Below are 27,165 nucleotides of genomic sequence, written 5' to 3'. Positions count from 1 at the left end.
GTAAAACAATTTATGCCCTATACCCTATCTCAAGCTTTGTTTAACCATACCAATCAGACGCTCATAAAAGCCTCCCTGCTAGGGCGCTAAAGCTGTTGTGAAATTCCACTGAATACCCTCACAGGAGAAAAAAAACTTGACAATTCATTACTCTTCAGTAGTCTAAACCATAGGTGATCCATTGTTGATTTGACCAATCGAAACTGGGGTGCATTATCACAAATTATCAGCCTAGGTCGACCTCTTCTGAAAATAAATCTTCCAGAAATACCTGAGTTGATAATCCCTTCACCATCTCCAAATGAACTGGGAGAATAGTTAAACATGAACAAACAAGTCCACATTTTCATGAATTACAGCAGTGCATAGCAACATAATTGAACGAATTACAAATATTTCATGAATTACGAAATGCGAGAATTAGCTATAATATTATTGCACAACCCAAAACTACCCTATTGTAAAGTAGTAATACATAGTTGGTTAATTCATAGTAGCAAGAGTTAATAATATGGGAGGGAGAGTGTCTAACTCCGTATAGGCCTGTAAAAAATGATCCCGTGAATTCAAAGGGATTCATTCTGCATAACTCCGTATTTTGTCGCGGATTTTACAGGTGATTATTGCTGGAATCGACACTTCGTTCTAGTCTAGTGATGGATGCCATAAGACTGTTTCCTTCGATACTCAGCCTCAGATGGTTTCAACAAGAGAAATGGCGGGTGACGAAACGCCACATCGCACGAGCGAGAAACGGTCGACGTCTAGACTCCTAGAGCTATTTTCTTCGTCTCGAGATATTCTCTATGGTGATGAGGAACTACTCAGTGAAGCGCCTCGTGGCTATTTGGCTGTGGGTGAGACGAGTGGGACAGAAGACCAAGGAACTCTGTCAAGACAACCCTCAACACCAAGAGCGTTGGACTCGATCTCGAGGTCACAAGAAGACGTGAGTAATTCAGAACAGATGGAGACTCAGCCAGCCCTGCCAACTTCGTTAGTGTGTTCTAACTCATTGTCAGTTGGCAAGCTTCAATTAGAACAAATCTGCTTAAGCGAAGAACGGAATTTTCCAGAGCTGGTCTTTGCACTAGGGTACACTGGAGATACAAAAGAGCCAACACTAACTGTCACACAGAGAGAAATTCACCAACATCCACCTTTTGGGCTTACTTCGAGAATACACTTGGTGATCAAAGGAAATGAATATGCAATTAACATTTTGGGTTGTCATTTGCAGTCAGGCTTATTGCAATGTGAAACAGATGTACATGAATTATGTCTCATGTTATCAAGTCAATCACCATATAAATTCTGTCCTGGAATTGATTACGAGCATTATGAAGAATATTATCACGATGTCATTCGGTACCACTTGAAGTCAGTCAGGCATTCGTCAACTCCCTTTAAACGAGTTGACTCGGTGAACTGCAGATTGTGGTTTCAACTACCAGTCAACTCCCCTGTGGTTGACAGGTATGCCAAAGTAGTGATGTGCTCTGCTTGCAAGCGTCTGAAAGCATATCTCGACCTTCAAAGGAAACGTACTCTATCCGAAAGTCCATCCCACAAAATCAAAAGGCAGGCTCCATCATCAAAAGCCAAGTTAAAGTATATGTCACCTGCAAGCCAATTAAAAAGGAAACAGAACACTCTTATTGAAAGAAACAATGACAAGATCAAGCTCAAAAGATACGAGAAAAGTGAAGTAACATTAGCTGAAGAGCAGCATGATGAAATGTGTGCCATAGTTGATAGAATAGAGGAAGTTGGAAAAGACGAATTAGAAAAGGTGTTTGCTGAAGGAGATGCCCATAGTGTTGGTACGCAAATACGAGAAATATGGATGACTGATAGAAGACAACAGTTGGAGCAGTTTAAAACAGACCAAACTAGGAATAGTAAGTGTCAATAATAAATAGTCTATTTCAATTTATTATTATGTAGCCACTGGAAAGCGCAGCAACCAATGGAGCACAATTACAATCAGAGTTGGTAAGTGATCATGACTGTGCAATAAAACACCATGAATTTAAAAGATGTTAACTTATTGCTTCATCTCAATGTATGTGTGTTTTGTATAGACGTTTTTCCAGTATAACGAAGTTGTCCGTAAAATCCGGAATTAGTCACGTTGGTAGGCAACGCAACAATGGCGGTGCTCTGTGAAGCCAAGGAATTACTTTTCCGAGGCCAGGAGCTGGTTGATGAAGAAGTAGAGTTGCTTGCTACATTGTTGCAGAAGCTGAAGGTGCAAGAATTGAAGACGCTCGCTAAGGAAGTTCACGTTCGTTTAACCGGTTCCATTAGAAAGGATGACATTATCGATCGAATTATGGGGATGGCTCGTATTGGGGGCTTTGCAGTGTGGAAATCCCGAGTCAGATGATATCACCACCATATCTTACTTGACTGAAGAAACAAAGCGCGTCCTTCGCAGCCTGCCATCTTTTGCGAGTGTGACTTGGTGGGAAAAGAAGTTGTCTGGAATACTGATGGAGTTCACCTTAATGAATTTGGTAGTATATCTTGTGTATGGAAGGGACAAGACGTTTGATATGCAAAGCATGAATGCGTACAGGCAGTTGAAAGCCTTTAAGTTCTTTTATGACGGCTTTGTAAAGAATGTATGGCTGTATCAATGTCCTGTCAGCAATGATTTAAATTGGAGAGTCCTGTACTTCAGAGCCTATGTATATCATTCCCTGTCTTGTGAGACTCCACTTGAGGTGTATGTTGCAGTCAATGGTGACAATGGCGACGTGTATGCTGGGAAATGTTCTTGTGTATCAGGGTAAGTGACCAGTGGGTGTAATGCACCTATAATTGTATCGCCCCACTCCCTTGGGCATAGGTGGAGCTTTACAGGGGAAAAGTATTGGACATCTATTCATTAAGTGCCCAAGTATTTTTTGTTTTTGTACTTTCTATACAGCATCAAATAATCCCCTGTTGAAACTGGGCCTTATGCTATGTCAAATCCCCACCATAGTCCCATATATATATATAATAGTTTAAAGGCAATACAATGATAGGTGCAAAATTTATGTATTATGTACACTATGTACTTTATAGGTTAGGTCAGGCATGCAATCACATTGCAGCTCTTTTGTTTTTTATTGATTATCATGCTAATGATGAGGAATTACCATCAGAATTATCAAAGACTTCGCAACCTATGGCTTGGCATCAAGCGCCAAAAAAAATTGTTTCTCCAGAATGTGCACGGAATATGAAATTTGTGAAACCTAGTCATGGTGACACCCCTAGATCTGAAACACAAGGAGTTAGTGAAATCAAGAGAAGCTCATTTGATCCACGTTTACCAGAACATCGCGTTGAAATTGATCGAAACCATTTACATTTGTTATTGACAGATTTGCAGAATTCTGTACCCAATACAGGCCTACAGCAGTTTTGGCGTGACTCGCCAAACCCTAGATGTTTGCAGCCTGCTGCAGAGATCAATAATCCTAGTCTTTGGAATCATGTTTTATTCTCACACAAAACATGGAACAGTGAAACACATGCTGTACAAGTTGATCCATCTGTAGTTGATTGTCATCGCTTCATTAGTAGCATGCAGCTTTCTAACAGTCAAGTGGAAGCAATAGAAGCTGCTACTCGTACGCAGTCTGATAGTGAACTGTGGATAGTGCTACATAATGGAAGGCTCACTAGTTCTTGGTTTGGTAAGATATTGAAGAGACGAGCTGCAACAGATCCAACTAGACTAGTTATAGACATTATGGGATATAATGGACCCATGGAGCACATACCTCCTGCAATGCGGTGGGGAAAAGAAAACGAAGCAAAGGCCAGGCAATGTTATTTAGAAAACAGGCAATCTATTGGTGAAGACATGATAGTGCAACCGACGGGGTTACATCTTCTACCTGACAAAAGTTTCCTAGGAGCATCATCAGATGGGAAGATATTATGTAGGAGTACTGACACTTGTTGTTATGGCTGTCTTGAAATAAAGTGTCCATATAGTATTAAGAGTACCATCACAATTGAACTCACTCCCTGAGATAGCAGAACAGTTTCCTGCCTTTTTCATGAAGAAAGGATCTGATGGCCTCTTACACCTTCCTACCAACCATGGATATTATGCACAAGTACAGGGAGAAATGGCAATATTAGGTGTTGAGTGGTGTGACTTCATTGTGTACAGCAATGGCGTTGTGGTGGTAGACAGGATTTTGGCTGATGCAGACTACTGGAAGAACCTAGAAGAGAAACTAGAACAGTTTTACCTCTACCATGTTGTACCAGAACTGTTGTCGAGGTGCATGTTCCTAGAGAAGTTTGGAGTGACTGCATAAAACTTTATATTCTCACACCCAGGCTCTCTTCATTAGTGATTAGAAGCAACATAAAAAATTCCTAGCATTATTATTGTTGCTAACAAACTAAGATAAGCCAAAGACCAATCCAATATATTGACAAAGTCTGGTCCATTGGTGCTACAAGGAAAATGCCAAGTGATAAGTGATTTTATCTTATTTGTACTTGTGTATTTTCTTTGTATGTATATTACTACACTGTTTTACAATATTTCAAATATTACAACATTAAAGTCATTAATTAAACGACCAGGGGATTATCAAAGTTAGTAATATACATACATACTGAGTTAACATCACTAACCAAATCATACATTGTGCTAGGGAACTTTTCATTCAATACTTTAAAACGACGTCCCCTTCCAATTGCCCTTTCCACATGGATGCGTAGTTCAGCTATTCTCCGGGTCTTCTCGACATCTGAGGCTGGCATTTGTTTTTGCTTAGATTCTAACCGAGGAGGAACATTTACTAGGATTCCTCTAGCTGCTACCATTTCTTGAATGTCAAATCCCTTATCTGCCATTATCATGTCCCCTGGTTCTAGCATGTCCAACAGACCTGACCTTTCAGTTAGTTCTTTGTCAGATATCCTTCCACCCCATGCTTCTGACACAAAGCTTATCAGTCCTGTGGGTGTACATCCTACAAGAATTTTCCAGGTATTACGACTTTTATACTGTGAATAGGTCTTTGAGGAATTGAGCAAGCCAGATGGCCTCTGGCACTCAATCTCATAACAGTCGATGATTACACGGATGTTACTGAACTTCTTAAAACGATCGGGTAGCCACTGTTGCACTAGGTGCCTTGATGGAAATGGAAAAAGTAATCTAAGTTCTTTCGATAAAAATGTTATCCAAGTTGTGAACATTCTACTGTAAGTAGTCTCACTGATCTTAAACCTGATGCTAACATCAAGAGATTCTAGCCCTCGTCGTAACTTGATCAATACTGCAAACAGCTGCTCGGCCACTGGCAATGACGAAAACCCTTTTCTTCGTGAACTCGACACTTCCGCTGAAACAGCTTCATCCAGCTTGGCGGTTTCACTTCCTCGCCAAGGTTGTAAATGTAGAGCTTTGGGTTCAATGTAGTTTACAAAAGCTACAAAACTGTTGTAAGTTGGCATTCCCGTATAAAATCGAGTCAGTTTATCATTTCCCTTCAGTATTGTTGACACACTGAATTCAGGCCTTTGATGTAACAATGTTTCTAGCAGGTTGATCCGCTGTTCAACTGTGTTCCAACTTACTTCTGTCTGGCACTCTATAAGAAGTAATATAACAATAAGTAAAACAAAGCATTATTTACAATTCAAGTTCAAAAAACTAAGGATTGTCCAAAGCTGTTAATAGTTTCAAGTAGTCTCACGTAGCCAGACCTTTTTTCCGTGCAGGGGCTTATCAATTCCATTTAAAGTGCCAGCTTGCAAAAGGGCCTGGGAGATTTGGAGTAGCAAATCTGTAGGGTGTTAATGAAACAAGTGGTTGCAGTGCATGATGCAATGTCACAATATATATTTTATAGCTATAACACGCCTACAAGGGATATGACAAATATATATGCACAAGCACTGCAGGCGCGACTGCTTATATTTTTGTCATATCCCGAGTAATCGTGTTATAACTGTTATATTCTACAGCCCAGTAGATGAAACGATTATAGATGGCAAAGTATAGTGAAACAGCACCTGTTGAGTAGACATCCTTGATGGATCAGACATTTTAGATTCAACGGTGCCACGCCCATTTACTCACGATTAGTGAAGGAGACAAAAGTTCATTGAAAATCCTCCTTACTCAGATGAGTGATTCTAGGCTCTTGTCAGTATTAGAGACTTGAAATCCTTGATGGATCAGGCGTTTTATATTATAGACTCTATGGCGGTGCCACGCCTACCCACTCGCGATTATTGAAGTTAGTGAAGGAGACAAGAGTTCATCGAAAATTGCTCAGGTGAATAATTGTTGGTTGATTTAGGTGCTTGTTATTAGATAAGAATTTCGCGGAATGTGTGAAGTTACACTATATATGGTTAGCGTAGCCATGCACAAAGCGTGGGATATCAGTTATATACCACAGTTTGCCTGGTATGTCAGTTATATACCACAGTGCGGCACTTTTGATCTCAACCACAGGTGTGGTATATATATATGCAGTCTCTGTTGAGTTCGATTCAAAACTATTTAGAGTCTGCATATAATTATTGTGACATTGCATTGCGACATGAAGAATATAACCATTTAACCATGTAACACCCTACAGACTTGTAGGGTGCTAAAACAAGTTTGTTATTCCAAATCTCTCAGAATCTTTTACGAGCAGCAGCTTATTGGAATCAATAAGCCCCTGTGTGGAAAAGGTCTGGCTACGTGAGACTAAGTTCCAAGTTCAAACACATAAGTACATAAGAGTATTTAGGTGCAAGCGTGCAATCATTATTACAGTGAAATCTGTCTACTCTAGTCAACTTGGAACTAAATATTTCCTGGCTGGTGCCAGGCTGAATTAGGCAGAAAATACTATTGGGTGCAGATGAGTTGAAATTACCCAGTTAGCTAGGAATTACTGTACTGAACTAACAACTACCATACCTATTTCTGCTGGGATACAACAATCTGTGGCAATATCGTGCTTTGGTTGTAACAATTCTGGCTGCAAATCTATCAGTAAACTCGTGTCGTCTACAAGTTCCGCTACCTCGAGTTCTGCCCCAATGATACAGTCTTCCATCAGTGGTTCTTCCCTTGATTCTTCACCGTTCTCTACTTGACGAGTGTATGGGTCAATGTACATGTGGTCGTTGTTAAAACCACGAATGCTTCGACGATTCTTCTCCTCCTCCGCTCTTCTAAGCTCCAGCGCGTCTCTCTCTTCTTTCCTTCTCCTCTCCGTCTGTGATTTGGCTCGACGGCTAGCACGTTCAAAACGAGACAGGGTGGCATTACATTCAGCAGTTCGTGGCTTCTTGGCTTTAATAGATGGTACGTAGTCAGGGTTAGTATACACGTTAGACTTTTTGCCCGTTATGAAATGTTCTGAACAAACCCGGGCTCCTTTACCCGGTTTCCAAGCCGAACCATCGCTGTTCTTCCTTGAAACAAAGGCAATCCACTTTCGACGATGCTCTTCCTCTTCTTTTCTTTTTGGAAACCGGTAAAAACCGATAAGGCTTTGCTTAGACTTGCGGTTATTACAACCTACAACCACACAAGTGGTTGGCATAGTTGCCTACCAATGTAACGCATTTCCGGATTTTACTAAGTTAGTCCGTTACACTGGAAAAACGTCTATAGCACTGGCTGTGTATACAAGAAGTCCTGCAGCATATGAAGCTTTAAAAAGCTTTGGGGTTCTACAGCTCCCATCGAGATCTACACTGCAGTCCTACACTGGTGCTTTTCAGCATGATCCAGGTGCATATAATCACTGCATCGCTGCTCAGGTATCACAGTACATTTTGTTCAAAGCTGAACGTGAAAAGCAAGGTACACCCTTCTTGCTTTTAATTTCTGTTTGTTTATGGAACATGTGTAGGGAAACACAAGCCACAGGGAGACGGCGTATTAATATTTGACGAGGTGAAAGTAGCTTGCCAGCTAGTTTGGAACTCGAGAAATCAGAAGTTATCAGGATTGGCCGTGACCAACAAAGATCTTGCATCTTTAAATGATGTTTACCGAATCCTAGATCAGCCAGAATCTCCCAAACAAACGTCATACATATTGCAATTTTTGTGGCGGGATTTAACAAGTGATTATGACGTAGTTGGCCCATTTTTCACATGTTCAGATTCTGTGGATGGAAAGTTTATCTATGCTTGTGTATACGAAACAGTGAAGCTTTTCCAAGCCCATGGACTAAAAACTAGTTTACTGGTATGTGATGGCTGTCCTGCTAACCTCACAGCAATCAAGATTAGCCACGGATCTTCTGGAGCATATTCAGTTTTGCCTGCAGACACCACAGGGGACAAATATAAAATAGAACCTTGGTTTGTTAACCCTTTTATTCCTCCAAACCTCATTTACTGGATGATATGTCCAACACACCAGGTATGGATGTGGTATTGCACACAGTGACTACTCGTGTTTATTTTTACAGTTGAAAAATATGATCAATGCCCTCTTTTCATCCAAGAGTGGTGGAACCAAATTTTTCAAACGAGGCAGTCAAAATTGTGCTTTTGGGTGGGACACCATTGTTGCCATGTATCAACGTGAAGTTTCCAGAGCTAAGCAACAGCTGACTCGGATGGTGCCTCGGTTGAAAGAAGTCCACTGTGTGAGAGATGCATGGACATAACTAAATGTTTCACCAGCCAAAATTATGCAGGTACATATGAAGCAAGAGTTAATAACATGGCCCATACCATAAATCAGGAAAATTTCGTTGCCAAAAAATTTTGTTGCTAGCTGTAGACGAAAATTACAATGACGAACTATTTTTAGCAATAAATGAGCTATTGAAATGTAAGCTATACTGAGCTACTTCATTGAAAATTTTTCGGCAATTATGAAAGCAACGAAAATAAGTTGTGACGAAATTTTAATAGACGACAATTTCCTGATTTGCGGTATTATTAACTCTTGTATGAAGTAATTCAGTCATATACTTTTCCTCATTTTTATAGCAAGAACAAGTGTTGGGTGAACTGTACTGGTATATTCACCAAGACCCATCACCAGCAAATGCTGCTACAACCCAGGAGACATTGCATTACTTGCAAGCTTGCCACAAGCTATTTGAAAATGGCTTTCTTTCCCATGACAAGATAGCTACTGAGGATTCTCCTGTCTTGAAAAGTATCAATGAAGGGTATCAATACTTTACCTCCTGGTTGTCCACATTACTGACTGAAGGTAAGGCTGCAAAACTCCTTTGTTCATGCAGACTATATACACTTGGTCCCACTAGATGCGAAGTTTCCTCACACCTCCTCTACTCAAAGGGCTTTCCTGTCATGGCAGAGTAAGTGCTTTTATTTATGTGTAGTTTTTATTGCACACTTTGTATTCAGCGTGGGATTTGTTGCGGATTGATATTTATGGATTTAGAGCTTTCTGCAAGTACTTCTTGGAGAAGTACCCAAGATACTTCATATCGCCACTGCGTATATCTGGCTCTGCTGTAGAAAGCTTGTTTAGCCAGTTTAAACACAACGCTGGAGATAAACTGGATGCCTGCAACTATGTCACAGCCAGATCTGCACATCTTGTGCAACAATGTGCTGCAAGTCACCATAGTGGGGCTGGATATAGAGACGGAACTTTAAGTTACATGCAACTGCCTCTGAAGAAGAAGAGTTATAATAGTTCAAAGTCTTGACACACAAGCAGTATGGAATAATTACACAATTGTTACTTACATACAAATATCTGGTTCACTGAATAATTATGTACATACAGTTATTGTCCACGTCTTATGGTTGAAATTTTTGTGTGTTGCGTTAAAAGTGTTGTGCGTAAATTTACATCAACTGTAGATGCCAACCCTTTTTTTGCTGCTAAATCTTGTTTAGTAGCAGACAGAAATTCCTGAATCCTGGTATTGCAAAGTTTTCTGGATAATTCAGCATAGATGGTTACCATAGCATCTTCACTGCTGCTATCAAACACAACATCAGGGAGAAGTAGACGTAGTTCAGCAATAAATTCTTCTTTTAGACTACTGTCCTTTTTGATCTTGTCATGTGCAACCTGTGGAAACGCACACATAGTGTGTTGACAATACTTGATATCACTTGCACATACACATGTACAGTGATTCCTCTGTTATTGGGCCTTAGGTATGTGGATAAATTAATGAAGGACCACTGTAGCTACTGACAAGGTTGAACAAAGAGATTAATCTGTGTTCAAGGGGACACAAACTTTTTATAAAATTTGAACATGTTTAAGACTTTTTACCTTGATCAAACTGTCTCCATGCTTACGAAAACCATCATCATTGACCACTTGTTTTAACACTCCATCAAATTTACGAAAGAATGGTATCAAACTGCTCTCTGGAAAATACATGTATCCCTTATCACGAAATTGCAAATATTCTGGAATGCTGGATTTGTCCTTCATCTTCATTGCCTGAAGCAAGCAGATTTCAAGTGACAGTGAATTTCTGGTGTCGGTGGAACAATTTCGAATTCCTTTGTACCTGTGTTTTAACATGGTACAAATAGTGGCACCACCAAAACGATAGTAAACATCATCACTGTCGCCATTGCTAACTAGTTCATCTGTGGGTTCATTGGCGGCAGACAATTCATTTTGATACAAGGCTACTTGGTCCAAAAGATAAAAATACGCCCTAGATGATATCATTATCATAACAGGGTTACTTTCTGGAACTGGTGTGTTGTGCTCCTTGCAAAACTCTATCCAGAGGTTTCTCCGAGCTACTATTGAGGTATATCCATTGTCAGATTCTTTTAAATTAATATCAGCCAGTGTATACTTCTCCTCAAGAAGGAAAGCGCTGCAGTGTGCATGCCAGTGACGCTGGAACTCCATGCACGAATTCTTTAATGCCTTACATTCGCCATACAACATGACGAAAGAGTCACGGTGATGTCTCGCAATTTCCAACATTGGTTCTTTGTTTTCAAATAATGCTTCAAGAAAGCCACAAAGGTGGCCGTCTCCGAAGTGTTCTTCTACATCACGCTTCATTTCCTCCACTAGCATTTTTGGTTCTAAGCACTGGAGAGACTTCGACAAATCCTCGCGCATCTTTTTAGACATTGCCTTGGAAATACAGCGCTTTTTTTTATTTCCTTTGCTCTCTCCATCAGTAGTCGACTTTTCTGCACACTTCTTTCCAGCATTAGTCTCATTCCTTTTACGCTTCTTACCAGCAGATGCTCCTTGCTTCTCGGCCATTTTAACACACGATTACTCACGTGGACCGATATCGATACTGGTTCATTGTAGTCAAGCGCACGCCCACAGTATGATCGAATTTCATATGTTAACACCTTCTGATGGGAATCCCTTTGAATTCACGGGATCATTTTTTACAGGCCTATACAGCGTTAGACACTCTCCCTCCCATATTATTAACTCTTGATAGTAGTATATACTGTCTATAGTTAATTCCAGATGAGTTAGCTAACTGCATGGTGCCTGGTTTTTAGAAGTAGCACAACATCAATTGTTACAACTGAACCACCTTCTTTAACACTGATAGGCCCAAGATAATCCAGTCCAACATACTGAAATGGCTCTGATCTTGACACTCATTCACGAAGCCAAGGTGGCATAATTGTTAAACGAAAGGAGGGTCCATTATGTCTTTTGCAGATCACACACTGCAATAAAACTCGTCTCACTTCTGCCCCACCCAAAACTCTTGACGGAGATACTTCAAGGTATGAGACACTCCCACATGTATGAGTCTCCCATGCACTTCCTAAATTCAAAAAACAGTTCTTGCGAGGTAACAGTTTGGGATTTATTGTTTCGATATTTGTATCAGCATTGGCATATCGTCCATAACACCTTAGTATGTAATGATCATCTTTCTTGAGACCCAATTGATTTATCAAACTATGTTTCTTGTTGTCTTTCAGAGCAGTAAACACGTCCTCAAAACAATCTTGTTGAATAAAGTGTATCCATGATAATCCTAACAACTGAATGTCTCTAGTGGAAACTTGTCCTTTATCTGATAAGTCTTGAAAAATGGTCACTAATAAACAATCTTTAAAATGGTTTCCTTCAATTCTATTCCAAACCTTTGTTTTGATGAATCTGATAACAAGCACTGAAATACGTAACAGCTTTCTAAGAGAGGATACTAGTTTCTTCATTCCAAACAAAAATGTTTCTACATTGTTAGAACTTTCTTCCCTTCAGTGCTTATATTTATTGTGATTCAGGACTCCTTTAGCTTCTGTTTGTAATTGGTTCTAAATCTCTGAAGTAACTTCTGGTAACTTCCAAGATGGCCACATTGACTGTTTCTCCAGTAGCCAACTCGGTCCATGCCACCAGAGTGAGGATTTTTAATGTCTTTGACTGACAAACCTCTTGTAGCACAGTCAGATGGATTCTGACCGGAAGCTATGTACTGTAGCAAAATGACATCCTTCTGTGACCGTATTTCTCTAACTCAATTTTCAACGAAAACTGGCAATAGCTTCCTTGTTTTTAGCCAATGCAAAACACATTGAGAATCAGTCCACAGAACTCGTTCAGTAATGGACAACTTCAATTCTAATGTCACCAAATTTTCAGTACGAACACCAATTAATACCCCCCATTAGTTCCAATCTTGGAACAGTTAATTTCTTACATTTCTTCCTCCCCTTAGCAACTGGGACTAATCGTGTCTTAGCAAAAACCAAATTCACTTTAATAGAATGTTCTTCAACAGATCTCAGATACACTGCAGTAGCATAACAATGTACAGAGACATCACTGAATATCAATAACTGGTTAATTCCTTTGTTTGAATTTTTCACAAATTGAGAGATAGCCAAACTAGGAATTTCAGTGAGCATAGTAGATATGTGGTTCCACTCTCTAGAGAGGTCTTCAGATAATGGCTCATTCCAAGATTGATTGATCTTCCACAGTTTCTGTAGAAACAGTTTGAAGTCCACCTCATTCTTGCAAATTTGTATCCTTCCAAACAAACGGAGGATCTTGGCTGCATTGCCAAAATGACCACAATCGACATCAAGTGTGGCTTTAAGAGAGGGTCTAAATTGGAAAGTAATAATTGACTCGTCATCCAATATGTAATCTTCTTCATACTGTTGTTTCAGTGTCTGTTTGCATGTTGGAAGCAGTTAGAGGTATTATGGCTAGTTCCAACGCCTATCCTTCGGCTTCCTGTACTTGATGGGGACAACTTGGTAGGAATTTGTTTGGAATCCGTTCTACTCCTAACTTCTCATTTACTATGCAGTAATAACAGAAATGGTCAATATCTATTTCACCACAACTTGTATTAAACTGGTCCCCTGTTATTAGTTTCATTGTAGCCTTAGAGGAGGAATGTGAAGCTTTAGCGAAACACAAACCTTCCACTTCACTGATTGCTTTGACACGGAGTGAATGAGGCAAACACAGTGTAATGGCTTTCTTTAGCTTTGCCTCCATGCAAAGCCAAATTATTGGTGAAACAGGTACAACGTTCTCGGGAAACACAACTGGGGCAGTAATGGTGGCAGCAAATATCAGCTCTGACTGCTCAACAAGGGCAAAATCTGGAATATTTATTCTTGTGTCATGCTTATCTGAATGGAAACTTCCTCCATTAACATCAAATAATTTTCTTTCCACTCCACCGATCCAATTGATACCAGGAGGGGGGGCAACTTCCAGTTGTTATGTCAGATGTAAAGAGTAGATTATCAGCTTTCTCTTTTTGTGATCTCAAGTTAACTTCATCCATGGCATCACTTAGTTTACTCTCACACATCTCTGGTAGTTTAGCAGTTGTTTGTCAGATGTAAAATCATGTTGAGTAGATTATCAGCTATTTCCTTTTGTGATCTCGAGTTAACTTGGTCCACGACATCATGACATCATGAATATGCTGTGTCAGTTTGGGCTCCCCATACCAGATGTGCAATTAATAAAGTTTAGTGTACAGAGATGTGCTGCATGATATGTAATGTCAAATTATTCTCAGACAAGTAGTGTCACTGATGTGTTCAACTCACTGAACTGGAACAGTGTTTAAACTTGAATTAAGGAACTACGTTTGTATACATTCTATAAAATCATCTATAAATGTGTAATTTTATCACTTCCAAGTTACATCCAATATTCTACACAAGCCACAAGGGGTAATCACTTAAAGTTCATTCAACCATCTACCACGATTGACACATACAAATTCAGTTTCTATCCTAACACCATACAGTTATGGAATAATTTACCTGATTATATAGTATCAGTACAATCTCTTGACTTTTTCAAAGTGTTACTCACAAACTTTATTCACTTTGATTTGCTACAAATTTGCCAGTTTAATCTGCCAATTACTCAGAGTAGCGTTTTTATATTTAAACATTGAACTTAAATTCGCAAAAGTTTATTTCACCAAATACAATTTAGCTTACTATTCACCAAACTTACCTTCTGGTATCCCCTTCATTATAAACTGTTCAGTGTCTGGTCCCTCACATGTTGTGTTAGTGTATCATCCACTAATAGTCTTATCATACACATCATGTAGCCAGTCATTGTGTAATACTGTAGGAGTATAGTTTACTAGTGTAGTCTCATCATGATGTTACTCCTATTAGTGAGCACCAGAAGGTGTGAAGTATGATACTTGATCATAAACTGGTTAAACTGGTTGAACAGCTAAACATAGTATGTGATGAAGAAACTAGTTAAGGAACCCGCTCCTAACCTGGAGGAGACACAGCGATATGTTACTATGGAGGATATCGCTAGAGAAGGTGATTTAGTGAATGAGGGAGGCGGTAACTTAACCCTTATACGAGGTTAGTATGATATAACACAACTATCCCGTTGTCATCTCTGTTAGGATGAATTGAAAAAAAAACCCCGGATATCTCAGTTATTATCAAAGTTGGCAGTGGATGAACCAGTGCCCAGTAATCCTAGTGGAACCACTGCTGTTAATAAGAAATCTAACACCAAGAAAAAGGTAGTGTGTCACCATTACCACCTTTGTGTGTCATGGTGACCCTTGGTAGGTCAAGATGGGAACAATCATGGGGGTATACTTGTCGACACTACAGAACATACTAGAAGTGATATTGTTCCTCCGACCGACCTGGATAGTAGGCACTGCTGGAGTAGGACAATCTCTGATCATCATATTATTGTGTTGTTGTTGTGTGAGTGGACATGTTGTGTGTGTGTGTGTGTGCATGCGTGTGTGTATGTGTGTAGTGTGCGTGTGTGTGAGGGATTTGATATTTGGTACCATTAATGGTTGAATGTAGCTATTAAGTAATCAGTAGGGACTAGACCAGACTAACAGAGGTGTCAGTCATATAAGCTATCTAAAAATTAAATAAAAGTCTCCCCTCCCATATTGAGTATTAGTGGATGATAAACTATATCAACAACTTACCATTGACTCAGTATATACATAATAGTTAGACATCAAAACACAGGGTTCTACAAAATTTAGAAACCTGTGTTGTGGCGCACAAGCAAAACGAGAGCGCTACTATCGGGCCTGAGGGTTTCTCAATTCCGTAGAATCCTGTGTTTTGATGTATAATTAATTTAGACCACAGCTGGTTGTTAGGCCTGCGCCAATTATTCCAGCATAATTTAGGGCATAATAGGTAACCAAAAGCATTGAGCTTATTGCCAGCATAATAGACACAATTTTTGTGCATTGGTCATCTGAAACTCTGTCTATTATGCATGATACAGAATGGGATAATGCACAAACTAGCTAAAAATCAGATTTACAGCTGCATTGTAAAGAAAAGAGTAGTTAAAGATGGATATACTCTAATAGAACAGTCACCGTATATTGAAATATCATACAGTACAATAGTAACTGTATAGTAGGGACGACAAAGGAGTAGGCATAGCCCACGAAATAGCATCGCCCAAAAACCGGCCTTAATTTTCCCTGACGACAATGAGGCAGTATTGGTGAGGTAAAACTAAGACCAAATAAGCTTTCAGATCGACCCGAAATGCTTTCAACAAGTTGCTACGGAATTTAATTTTTTTTTTTATTTGACGGAATTTTCTACTGACTGACTGACTGATGCCTTCAGACAAGCGGAACTCGATAACAACTAAGGCTACGGGCTTGATTTTTTTCACTGTTCTATGTTGCTTCGGCCCGACAGGTGCCTTTAGGCATACCGCAGTACGTACAATGCATTCTTCCTGGACTTACTAGTGTCCTCTTTTGTGTCCCATTCATCTTTGCTGACAGGGAAAGGTGTCGATTTGGTGCGAGCACGTGATGGCTTCCCTACGAAACGGAAATTGTCCGTATTTTTCATAGCGGCTATTTTGATTGCAGAGGTGCTTTTCAAACAGTCCTTGATTCGTATTGCTGTGTAACGGGTTGAATATAGCCGACAGCGAAGCGTAATGGATACTTCACTTTTTAGATGATAATTAATAAAATTGGCTTGACAATGACAATATCTACCCCTCTAACATGTTAATTTCATAATACAACGTTCCTATTTAGCTTTCCCTTCATTACTGCACAAAGAACTTAACATCAATCAAATTACCTTTCTACCTCGTGAGCCTCAACCAAAGTAGGGGAAATTTATGGCACCTTGTTTAGAATATGATGTTATTTTATGTGAAATGGGTGTGACCTATTCAGAAATCTGGAACGTTTTTGTTTATATACTTAATCTCACCTTTTGCAAAAAGCAAAAGTCAACTATTAATTAATTTTATTTTTGTAGTTTGTAGTTTAAAGACATGGCAAGTTCAGTCGATGCATTTCATAGATATTTTTAACTGAGCAAGTCATAGGAAATGTCTTAAGAATTTGCTCAGACACACTATTATGTCATTGTCTCACTTATTAGACTATTGAGTATGCTTTTATGTAAGTTTACTGGGATACTTGTAATTTACACCTTCTGGCACAACCCTAATTCTTGTTTTGCCCCGTACTACACGACAAGGTGGGATTTGCACTCTGGGAAGCCATGCAGTTTATCTCTCAATCGGAATCTTTCTTGTTGCTCTATTATCATTCATGGGACACAAAAAAAGAGCTTTCATCAAATGTCCTCTTCTACATGGTGTAAGTTAACAGTCAGCTTTCCTTTAATCCTCACCTCATCCCATATAGTTGTGGGGGAAAACATTAATAGACATGTAACAGATGCACTGATCATAGGGTTTATCTAGACACTGTTTATATGTAGTGATATAATTAGGTGCTTATATGTGTAATGCGAGTATCCATGGTAGCCCCTGGTGTTAATGTTAAAGTACAGAAAGTATCATGGAAGAGCTAAGCTGAGTGTAAGAATCAACTTAACATCCTTGGTTTGTGAGTTCTACCTTCTATTATTTGAAACTGCATGAAAAATAGGTTTCACCATGCATATATCTGGATTTCCAAATTTTGACAGAAATATATCGGAAATGAAATCAATGACACTGACAGGTAAGCTAGCATTAGATTATTCACAATAGTAACCAGTTTCAAGTTTCGCAATAGTTGTACTACTGATATCACTGTTGTACACGATAATATTATGATGTTACCAGAAAACAGTTTGATATAAAAAAGTTTGTTAGTTGTGTTACTTAGTACAGTACTTGTACAGATAAATGACTACACTGATGGCTTATGACATCTGCCGCAGTACCAGGTATCTGTGCTTGGTGCTTCTGTTAAAAACAAGCATTCCAAATGGAACCATTCACGATAATTTTCACAGCGAACCATTTCCGTTCCATCATCTGGCAATCGACAAATGCAATATACAGTGCATTGCTGGTTCCCTATTGGTTACTCTACGTGTTTTTAAAGTTGGAAACTTTGTTACTGTGTTCTTATCTCCAGTATGTTTGAAAAGTGTGGTTGCAATTCTGCTTGATTAAGGACAATGGCTGTTGGATCTTCCTTAAACAAGAGAAATGTTACTACAGCAATGTGTCATATAAGGCATAGTCCACAGCTCCTGTTTACTTTTGTAGATACATAACATGTATATCAAAAGAAGAATTCTTTGTTTTTATAGTTGGCTTGTCATTTGGATCATTTCACCATTTGCTGATGTAAACAATGAGTCGTACAGAAATATTTTGTTATCAGTAATTTCTAACACTGCCCAGTGTGTTCTTCCATTGATATGTATTATCTGTAGTGACTGTGTGTGGCCTTCTTGGGGAAGGGTCATTGTGGCCTTCTTGGGGAAGGATCATTTTGTGCAGAACTAGTGTGTTATAGAGACCACCAGCCTCTTTTAATTTCTCCCTGGTTATACTGTGGAAATCATTTACATGCACATCTGATAATTCTTTTCCACTGACTATTTGCTGTCAATCTTTTTTTTAAAAACAACTCTGCCACATTTTATCCAATGATCCAGAGTAGCTGGACTGGTTTCTTCATTAATGGTAATCACCTCTACTTGCTTGGAAGCCATGTTTGTGTCCGTCATGTTGCTATCTTTTAATGTACTTTTTTAAGTAGGATAAGGCTGATTGTGTTAATACTAGGTGTTGTGATGTTGCTAAACATGTCGAATAAGGTCCATCAAAACATTTCTCAGTTAGTGTATACAAATAGTAGCTTGCAAGAGAAATGTGTTCGTGATTCACATCAGTTGACATAGACAACCTCTTGGGGGACAGCAGTGGTAGATGTAAACCATGTAGATAATACACCTGTTTGTGTGTCACCAACATTTGCTATTAATCCACGGTATTACTGCAAGCCCTTTGTTTTCTCTTTGAACAATGAAAACTTTAATACCTTTCCTATCCTCCACGTTTGATTGTGTCTAAATACACCCTATCCCAATTGTAGGACAAACACTAGGATGGTTCAAAGATTTGGTTTCTGTTTTATGCTGGTTTTCTATAGAGAACGGCTGTTTAGCCCTTACTCTAAACAGACTATCTGAAGAAACTCTCTCTCCCTCTTGTAGTGCCTACACTGCAGTTGATTTATGGATAAATACCTTCTTATCATGCATGATCTCAACAAAGGGAGTGTGCTTTGTCTCGCGTGGTTTTTTCCTAGCATTGGTTTGTTTACTTGTTCATGTACTGGTAGTCCACCATCACTTGTTTTCTTATAACATGCTGCATGTGATGACTTCAATTTTTCTGCCAATGCAGAATCAATATGCTTTGCATCAGACAGTTGTGTGGTTCCAAACTCAACATCTTTTGTCTCTGCATCCTGTACTATGTTTTGATCAACCATGATCTCCTGTTCTTGGTAATCATCTACGTCATCATCTTCTTTTGAAATGGTAATGGTGGCTGAGCGAGGAAGTGGATTGTGCCTGTATCAAACTAGCCATACCAAGGTCTTCAATGGCCTTCTTTCCCTTTTCATGGGCATTTCGTATACTTACTGAGATTTCTTTCAATGTAACACCATGTGGATTACAAAGACTTGTTTTTTTGTGCCTCTCTCTTTACGGAACTAGTCAATGGGTCTCTAGTTTTATCACAACTTGCAAACAGTGAAGCCTGTGCACCAAACCTAAAACTCCAAAATTGATGACCGTGGAGAATGCACTACTCATACTCCTAGCTGCTTTAAATTTTTTTGGAACCCAGCAACCACGGTAAAACATTTCATTGCCAGTTGGTTTATTTTGTAATGTTAATATGTATGTAATCAGTGAGTGTGCATTTAGTTCTATGCACGTATATGTATTAGTTGTCACAAAATTATCATTTACATTAAAAGTGGGATTAAGAATGACCCACTGTCTCCAGTAGCGCAGAAAAAACACAACATACCAGGACTTTTCAACTCGCTTTAAAAATCTCCAAATTCCTATCTAGAAAGCAGTCATTGATGGATTTCATTAAATCTAAATAAACACGTGTGTCCTTTCCATCTGATATATCTTCCACCAAATCTGTCACTAGTTTGTTTATCATTCTCAGCACAGCATCATAATTCTGCTTGTCCTTAAAATTGATGTCTTTTTCTCTCAAACCATGTTCAGCTTTAGAGAAGTTTTGCTGTACTATTCTGAGGTGGTGGACTCCAGCCAAGTATTTTCCAAGTGGTAGTATTATAGATGGTGTCAGCAACCTCGTTTTAAGCTTCACCACAACATGAACCATGTCCCGAATATATGCTATGTCTGTAGGGTTTGTAAGGCTTTTTAAGGCAAACCATGCTCTCCAGGCATGTGGAATAGTAATACCACTACCTAAACTTAGTGTAGATTTTGTTGAGCCTTGAGTTTTAGAGCCTTGATTTGTAGAAAGTAGTTGTGTAGATAGCTGCATTGCTCTAAGTTCTCGAGAGTCCCCATCTGCTTCAATGCTTACTAAATCAATGTTTCTTTTCTTTAACTCATTATGTAGGTACTGCCAACATTGCATTACAGTTTCTGCAGTAAACTTGTTGTCTGTGTCGATGCACGCTATGCAAAATGGTGGTACTCCAAGAGTAAGGGGTTGTACCATGTAAACCATGGCATATTTGCTAAACTGGCTCTCTGAAAGTACCCTTCCATGTCAGTAAATATTGTTGGGACAAATGTATCACAAATCGGTAATCCTTTGTTGTCGCATGGTAATACAAAACCAACCAGCCTGTCTGAATCAGAGTCGTACTGTATTCTAGAAATTACTTGTGTTGTATCCTCTCCTACAACATTACTGGCATTGAACCATTTTATACTAATGCTGAGCTGGTTGATCAAATCTAAATTCACCTTCTTGAAGGTACTGTATTCTGCAGCTAAACTTCTTTGTACAGTATGCAAGCAGGGGATGGCTCTAGATAGATTACTGGATATAAAATTGTATGCCCTTGGTCCACAATAGATAAACAGTGACATTGCAAACTTTTTAAGCAAAGCATCGTGGAGTACTTGTGGTGGTACATTGTTTCAGCATTAGCAATTAGTTGCTTAAAACAAATGAAGAAAATGTGTTTTGTTTGTCACTGATTGCAATGTGATCTGTTGGTGATGGTATGACACAACTGATATCTGGGTCATTAGTTATTATTGAATTAATATCATCTATGAGTTCCATTATTAGGTTGACTTCCTGCCTTTAATAATGATAATCGTTTCCTTGCTGGGCAAGATCAACCAGTTGCAGGCTGTGGGGTTTTTCTGATAGTCAATGGAGGTGTAGCATTTACTATATTATTAGTTGTATGCCGTATCTGTTGTTCTACGTTGTTCATTATGTAATTGCTGCTTTGTGATGTGTTGGTCTTATCAAGACTGCTACCAATAGACATCGTAGCCCAATAGATATCATAGCCTGGAACATACTGTTGGGTGTAGTGATACACACACTACTATTCACCACTGAAGTAGTATAACTCTGACAAACACCAGGGAAATTACCAACTTGACCAATAGACACCTTAGCCTGAAACATACTATTGGTTGCTTTTGAAAATACTTGTCAATTTAATGTTCATGATTTCCTCCCACTTCTTGCAACATTCTTCCACATGTCCTGTGTAATTTGATAACAAAACAGAATCTTTTTTCCAATACAGGCAACATTTCTTCCCACATGGTGTGCAGATTATCGTAAATGACAATTCCACGCTAACTATTTTGACATGTATGTTAAAGTGACTGTTCTCTTTCATTTGTTTTACTTCGTCCATATCATGTCGTCTTTGCCATTGAGGGATTTGTTGGCATATTGTTGCTGTTACTTTAGCTTGATCATGTACTTGTGGTTGGTCATTTACCTCCTGGCTTGGTTCTGAACTACCCATAGCAGCTTATTTTGTTTGTTTGGTTTTTACAGAAGTTTGGCTGTTGTTATGAAATTTCTTTAATTTCATAGACTTTTGCCTAACATTTTCTTGCTTGGCAACACGAAGAAAATGAGTTATTGCTCTGCGATGACCCGGTAAAAATTTAAACTGGCTACTTGTACCAAAGTCACCTTTATGTGTCACTGGTACCATCTATTTCAGCAATTACCTCTAAAGTGAACCAGCCACAACAAACTATCCATCACATATTGTGGCAACATATCTTTCATTATTACCATTGCCTTTGCTTGATACCAGCTGATGTGTGAAGATGACTCTTCTCCAGTGGTTATGTCATCTTTAACAACACAATCATTTGACGCACCCTGGCCCTCCATGCTACAAAATTCCAATAATATTTATAATTTAAATTTGGAAGGCATACTATCAAGAGTTCACAAATGACTCGGGAGTAATGGTGGATTGGAGTGCTGAACTATACTTAGGGTGGGTTCCTCTGCCTAGATATAATATAAATTATAGATAGTTAACTAACTATACTGTTGCTACATGCTTGGACTACTAGCATATTAATTGTGCAGAGTTTGGTACTAGACTGTGTAGAGTATACCTTTAGAATTCAAGTTCTGAGTAGTAGCTACCCTCATAGCTATGCTACGGTCGGCCACGGTTAATGCCCGGATCTTTTGCGGATGCTCCGTGTAGCGGCAGGAGAGTAGCTTCTTTGCCAGTAGGCTAGGATTATCGCTAAAATAAAATTTTGCAATGTGCAATTAAACTCATGATTGCTCACAAAGGGCTAGCTATTGCACTTACAGTTGTGTAGCTATCCTTCAGCGAAGTTTAGTGACAAGCATAGCATTGAGAGAGAAGGCAGGAAATGGCTAAAATTCAAAAATCGAGTTTAATAGAAATGTTGGTGCTTTCCTCAAGTAACAAATCACTTGCAAAATTAACCCAATCAGAATCTAGATCATAAGTGCTGCAATAGATTTATTGAAATACATTATTTCTATATTTTATAATTACAGTTGAATTAAATACCATGTTGTTTCAGGCCTCACCGGGTTGATTTGATGGGCTGATAGCTGATAGATGTGACCCTCGTATCGTCTACAATGAAGTTTTGTTCATTTTCTGACATCTCCCACATGATTTCTGATTTCCACGTGATTTCTGATTTCTCCAGAGTAGTGTGCGAGATTTCTTAAAAGTGTCGGACTCCTCAATTATTCTTATTTTGTTTTACTCACGTACAGCAAAAGTTATCCACTTTTTCGAGCTAAAAACTATATAGCCATGCTTACTGAGTCCTTCCGCGTGTCCATGACCTATTAATAAGCTCGTATTCCACAGATCACCAACCACTCTAGCTGGCCTACCAACCTAGGAAACAGAAAAACCTTGAGACTCAGTCTTGACATCCAGAATGGACTGCTGTATCTGTACATTATTATAGGCAGACACAACAAGTTGTAACAGCTCCCATGTCCATACAATGGGCAGGTAGGGCACCTTCACCATGCAACACACACATACACCTGCCCATCTTCATTTATAACATGTTGTGCATCACTAATCTATGCATGTTGTTTGAGTTAGAAAGTGGGACGGCTTCAACCCACCGTATTTGGGGTGCCCTTAGGATCAGGAGAGCTTTCAGTCTTTCTTTTCTATTGGTGGAATTTGTGGGGTTGTTGGATGGGGATTCCTCTGAGGTAGAATTTGTGAGGTTGTTGGATAGGGATTCCTCTGAAGTAGCATTTGTGGGGTTGTTGGATGGGAATTCCTCTGAGGTGCCCTGTTCTGGTTCCTCATTTATTGGTTCCTCTGGGACAGAGACGTTCTCCATGAATTCCTCCATATTAAAATCATCATACATGTCTTCTTCATTGGTGGGGTTGAGGGAGGAGGACCCAACATTCATTCTAATATTCCACCAGTCTACCCAACTGTGTAATGGGGAACTGGTGACCTGGTGTCAACTGGGGGAGCATATGCCCAACTGTGCTTGTCTTGCTTGGGATTCCTCTACCCATGAAACTTGTAGTCACTTGAGTGACTGAGTGATACACAGGTAAACCAGTGCTGGATCACTGAGTGACAATAGTTGTGTTTCACATGTTTGCTGGAGGCTCTGTGCGTGCGTGCGTGCGTGCGTGCGTGCGTGCGTGCGTGCGTGCGTGCGTGCGTGCGTGCGTGCGTGTGTGTGGATGACTTGCTGTGGGTAAGGCTGGTGGTATCAATGGTCTATTGCCTGATGTTTTAAAGTGTTGTAGAGGGCTATTATTGGAGTATATCCTCAAGTTGTTTCAGACTGTTTGGGAGGAGAGATGTGTGCCCTCAGAGTGAAGAGATGCTCTGCTTGTCCCTGTGCTGAAGAAAGGAGACTTGTCCTGTTGTGATAACTGGAGAGGTGTTAGCATCTTGGATGTGATGAGCAAACTGTTTTCCATGGAGTTGAAAAATAGGCTGCAGTTGGTGGTGGAAGAGACAGTCTCAGATTCTCAGTGCGGGTTCAGGCCTGGCAGAGGTTGTGTTAACATATATTCTGTGTTCGTCAGCTAGTAGAAGGCCATTGAACATAATACTAAAGTGTTTTTGCTGTTTGTTGACTTGCATAAGGCCTACGACTCTGTACCCAGAACAGCTCTTTGGTGTTCATTGCAGAAGTATGGCATACCTGATGTTATGATTGAGTTTGTACAGACTCTTCATGATGGAATGTCTGCTACAGTGACAGCTGGATGTGGAAAGTTGGCTCAGTTTGGAATGGTTTGCATCAAGGGTGTACCATCGCTCCCACTCTGTTTATCCTGTACTTTAGGTTAGTGATTGATAGATGGCTAGTAGGTGTCAAGCAGTAGATGTGGAAGTGCAGTTTAAGCTGGGTGGGAGGTTGGTTGGAGAGAGGACTAGGAGACCAAACTCTTTTGTACTGTCAGAGTGTTTGTTTGCAGATGATGCTGCTCTAATGTGCTCTTGTAGTGGGGATATAGTTTTGGCTGCCAGGATGTTTGATGAAGTAGCTAGTGAGCTTGGTCTTACCCTGGGTGTCCCTAAGACCAAGCTGCTGGTTACTGGGATTGGTCTAACTGATGATGACCTGGCCCCATTGGAATTGCATGGAGGTGTAGTGGAAGTTGTTGATGAGTTTAAGTATTTGGGATCATTGGTTGAGGCACGTGATGGGGTAGTTGGTGAAGTTAGCTGTAGGATTGGACAAGCATCTAGAGCTTTTGGTAGTCTCTGTATTCACAGCATCAGATTTGACATTGGAGACCAAGAGAGTGGTGTATAGATCTGTAGTGTTGGGAGTGTTGTTATATGGTGCTGAAACCTGGCCCCCACCCAGGAGCTGGTTAGTAGGTTAGACAGGTTTTACCGACAAGGTGTTCGTTCAATCTTGGGTGTTGGCAGATCTATTCAATGGAAGGAACACCTTACTACTACTGAGCTGGTTAGTAGATTTGGTATGGTAGAGAGTATTGGTGACTTACTAATACAGTGCAGGCTAAGATGGTTGGGACATGTTGCTAGAATGTCAGCAAACAGACACCCGAAGAAGCTGTTATTTGGTTGGTTCCCTCAGAAGTGTCCTACACATGGTACTAAGCTTCATTGGAGGGACAAGGTCCGTCAGGACTTGAAGAAGTGTGGGATAGATGAAACATCATAGTATAAGGAAGCTCAGGATTGTACCAGATGGCGTTCACTGTGTACTAGGGTTGGGCGATATTGAAAATTTCCTCCCACGGTTATTGTGGAGCTTATTATCACGATTATTGCAAATATCACGGTATTGAAATGAACTATAACAAGTAGCTACACTCAAAACTGTTTACACAGTATAATGCATGGGTGAACTTTGTTTACCAGCTAGCTAGGAGTTTGGAAAAACTCATAGAACATGGAGTGCATATAAATTTTGAAGGAGAGATAGCTAGTTTCTATCTATGTATATAGCTAGCAGATAATTTACTAAGGCTTACTAATGTTAAGCCAGAATTTTTATCCCACAATCCCAGAAGTGCTGTATCCAGTACACTTGCCTCGCCTTGCGTGTATTCTAATAATTAGCATTTCGTGTAGTAGTGCATGGGTTAGGCTTGTTTGCTAGTACAAGGAGGCTGTAATACTGATTAACAAGTACAATATGGCGTTGTTAACATGTATAAGTGTGTAGTTGCAGCTGTATTCCTGCTATGATATTGCAATAAGCTACTCATTGCTGTTTTGGATACTCTTTCATCTGTTGCTTGTCTGCAATATGGTAGAAATGGTATAGAATTACTTTGGATACAGCTGATTAATGGCGGCAAGCCTATTCTGTTTGGAGTTTTTTATCGACCACCTAATTCTCCAGATTCTTATTTATTGGAACTCCAATATTCATTGTCTTCTTTACCTTCCAATTGTTCGATTTTTATTTGTGGAGATTTCAATCTACCCAGTATAGATTGGGAAACTCCTTTAGTGAATAACTCCGACAAACATTCCTCATTATTTCTCTCCATGATGGATGATTTTTCCTTAGAGCAGTGTGTATCTTTTCCAACCAGAGGATCAAGTTTACTTGATCTAGTTTTCACTAATAGACATGATATGATATCTTCTGTTGAAGTGACTGATAACTTGCCAGGCACTGATCATGATTGTATTGAATTTATTCTAGATATACTTCCACCAAAGCAAGTTGCATTACACCGCACTCTCTATAATTATAAAAAGACTGATTTTGACTCATATCGGAGAGCTCTGGACTCAGTACCCTGAGATCTTGCTGAAGCTGAGGATATTGATCTGTGGTGGACTCAATGGAAAGATCTCTTCTTTGCTACTGTACAGGATACTGTTTGTACCGTCCAGTGGCGTAGGAGGAAATGAAGAGCTGGTTATCATCTGGTACCTTACAGTTGATTAGACTAAAACGCTTGTGTTATAAAAAACTTAAAAAGATTTTTACACCTACCATTCAAGCTAAGTATAATCATTTACGAAACAAAGTTAGATCTGCTACCAGACTTGATTTTAAAACTTATGCTGATTCTATCACTAATAATCTTTATCGTGGACAAAAGGCTTTCTGGAACTGGATTAACAAGTTTAGGTGTTGTCGATTTCCAATTCCTTCACTTCATCATGATGGTGAGGTTATTACGGATGACTACACTAAAGCTGATTTGTTCAATAAGTATTTTGTTTCAGTTTTTACTAAGGAGAATCTTTCAAATTTACCAAGTACTTCCTACTGTTCAGATTTTTACTTGGATAATATGCAGGTCACAGCATCTGAAGTGTTTTCTGAACTATCTGCTTTGAATACCAGCAAGGCTTGTGGACCTGATGGGATCTGTCCTCGTCTCCTGAAGGAAGGTGCTGAACAACTGGCCAATCCTTTGGCTGCTCTTTTCAATAAATC

The 27,165-nt window shown here is 39.5% G+C and overlaps 2 protein-coding genes, 1 long non-coding RNA gene and 1 pseudogene across 3 annotated transcripts in view; 2 read left to right on the top strand and 2 right to left on the bottom strand.

The window, feature by feature from the left end:
- LOC136265084 (uncharacterized) overlaps positions 1-27,165 on the top strand; it is a 54,168-nt gene that overhangs the window by 24,429 nt on the left and 2,574 nt on the right. Inside the window, exons 2-3 of the long non-coding RNA XR_010705386.1 lie at positions 14,611-14,981; positions 15,031-15,174. This is a non-coding gene — a long non-coding RNA (uncharacterized lncRNA). The remainder of the gene's footprint in view (positions 1-14,610; positions 14,982-15,030; positions 15,175-27,165) is intronic.
- LOC136264150 (uncharacterized) lies at positions 539-9,846 on the top strand (annotated as a pseudogene).
- On the bottom strand, positions 4,531-7,577 carry LOC136263715 (uncharacterized). The gene is made up of 2 exons (XM_066058349.1): positions 6,947-7,577; positions 4,531-5,618 (listed from the first exon to the last, which is right to left on the bottom strand). Exons 1-2 carry the CDS (start codon positions 7,575-7,577, stop codon positions 4,591-4,593), a joined length of 1,659 nt encoding a protein of 552 aa, XP_065914421.1. The 3' UTR covers positions 4,531-4,590.
- LOC136264151 (uncharacterized) lies at positions 9,646-11,409 on the bottom strand. Its single transcript, XM_066058859.1, has 2 exons — positions 10,262-11,409; positions 9,646-10,051 (listed from the first exon to the last, which is right to left on the bottom strand). Exons 1-2 carry the CDS (start codon positions 11,228-11,230, stop codon positions 9,761-9,763), a joined length of 1,260 nt encoding a protein of 419 aa, XP_065914931.1. The 5' UTR covers positions 11,231-11,409; the 3' UTR covers positions 9,646-9,760.

This window comes from Dysidea avara, chromosome 8, assembly GCF_963678975.1.
Source record: "Dysidea avara chromosome 8, odDysAvar1.4, whole genome shotgun sequence".
Lineage (NCBI taxonomy): Eukaryota > Metazoa > Porifera > Demospongiae > Dictyoceratida > Dysideidae > Dysidea > Dysidea avara.
Note: the sequence above shows the minus strand (reverse complement) of the source record. Positions and strands in the feature narration are given on the sequence as shown.

What these genes read in the sequence shown, in the direction of transcription:
- LOC136263715 (XM_066058349.1), bottom strand. Translation starts at nt 7,577, where the DNA reads ATGCCAACCACTTGTGTGGTTGTAGGTTGTAATAACCGCAAGTCTAAG. An exon ending in TTGTATCCCAGCAGAAATAG is followed by an intron (nt 5,619 to 6,946) that starts GTATGGTAGTTG and finishes TACTTCTTATAG; the next exon opens with AGTGCCAGACAGAAGTAAGT.
- LOC136264151 (XM_066058859.1), bottom strand. Translation starts at nt 11,230, where the DNA reads ATGGCCGAGAAGCAAGGAGCATCTGCTGGTAAGAAGCGTAAAAGGAAT. An exon ending in ATGGAGACAGTTTGATCAAG is followed by an intron (nt 10,052 to 10,261) that starts GTAAAAAGTCTT and finishes GCGTTTCCACAG; the next exon opens with GTTGCACATGACAAGATCAA.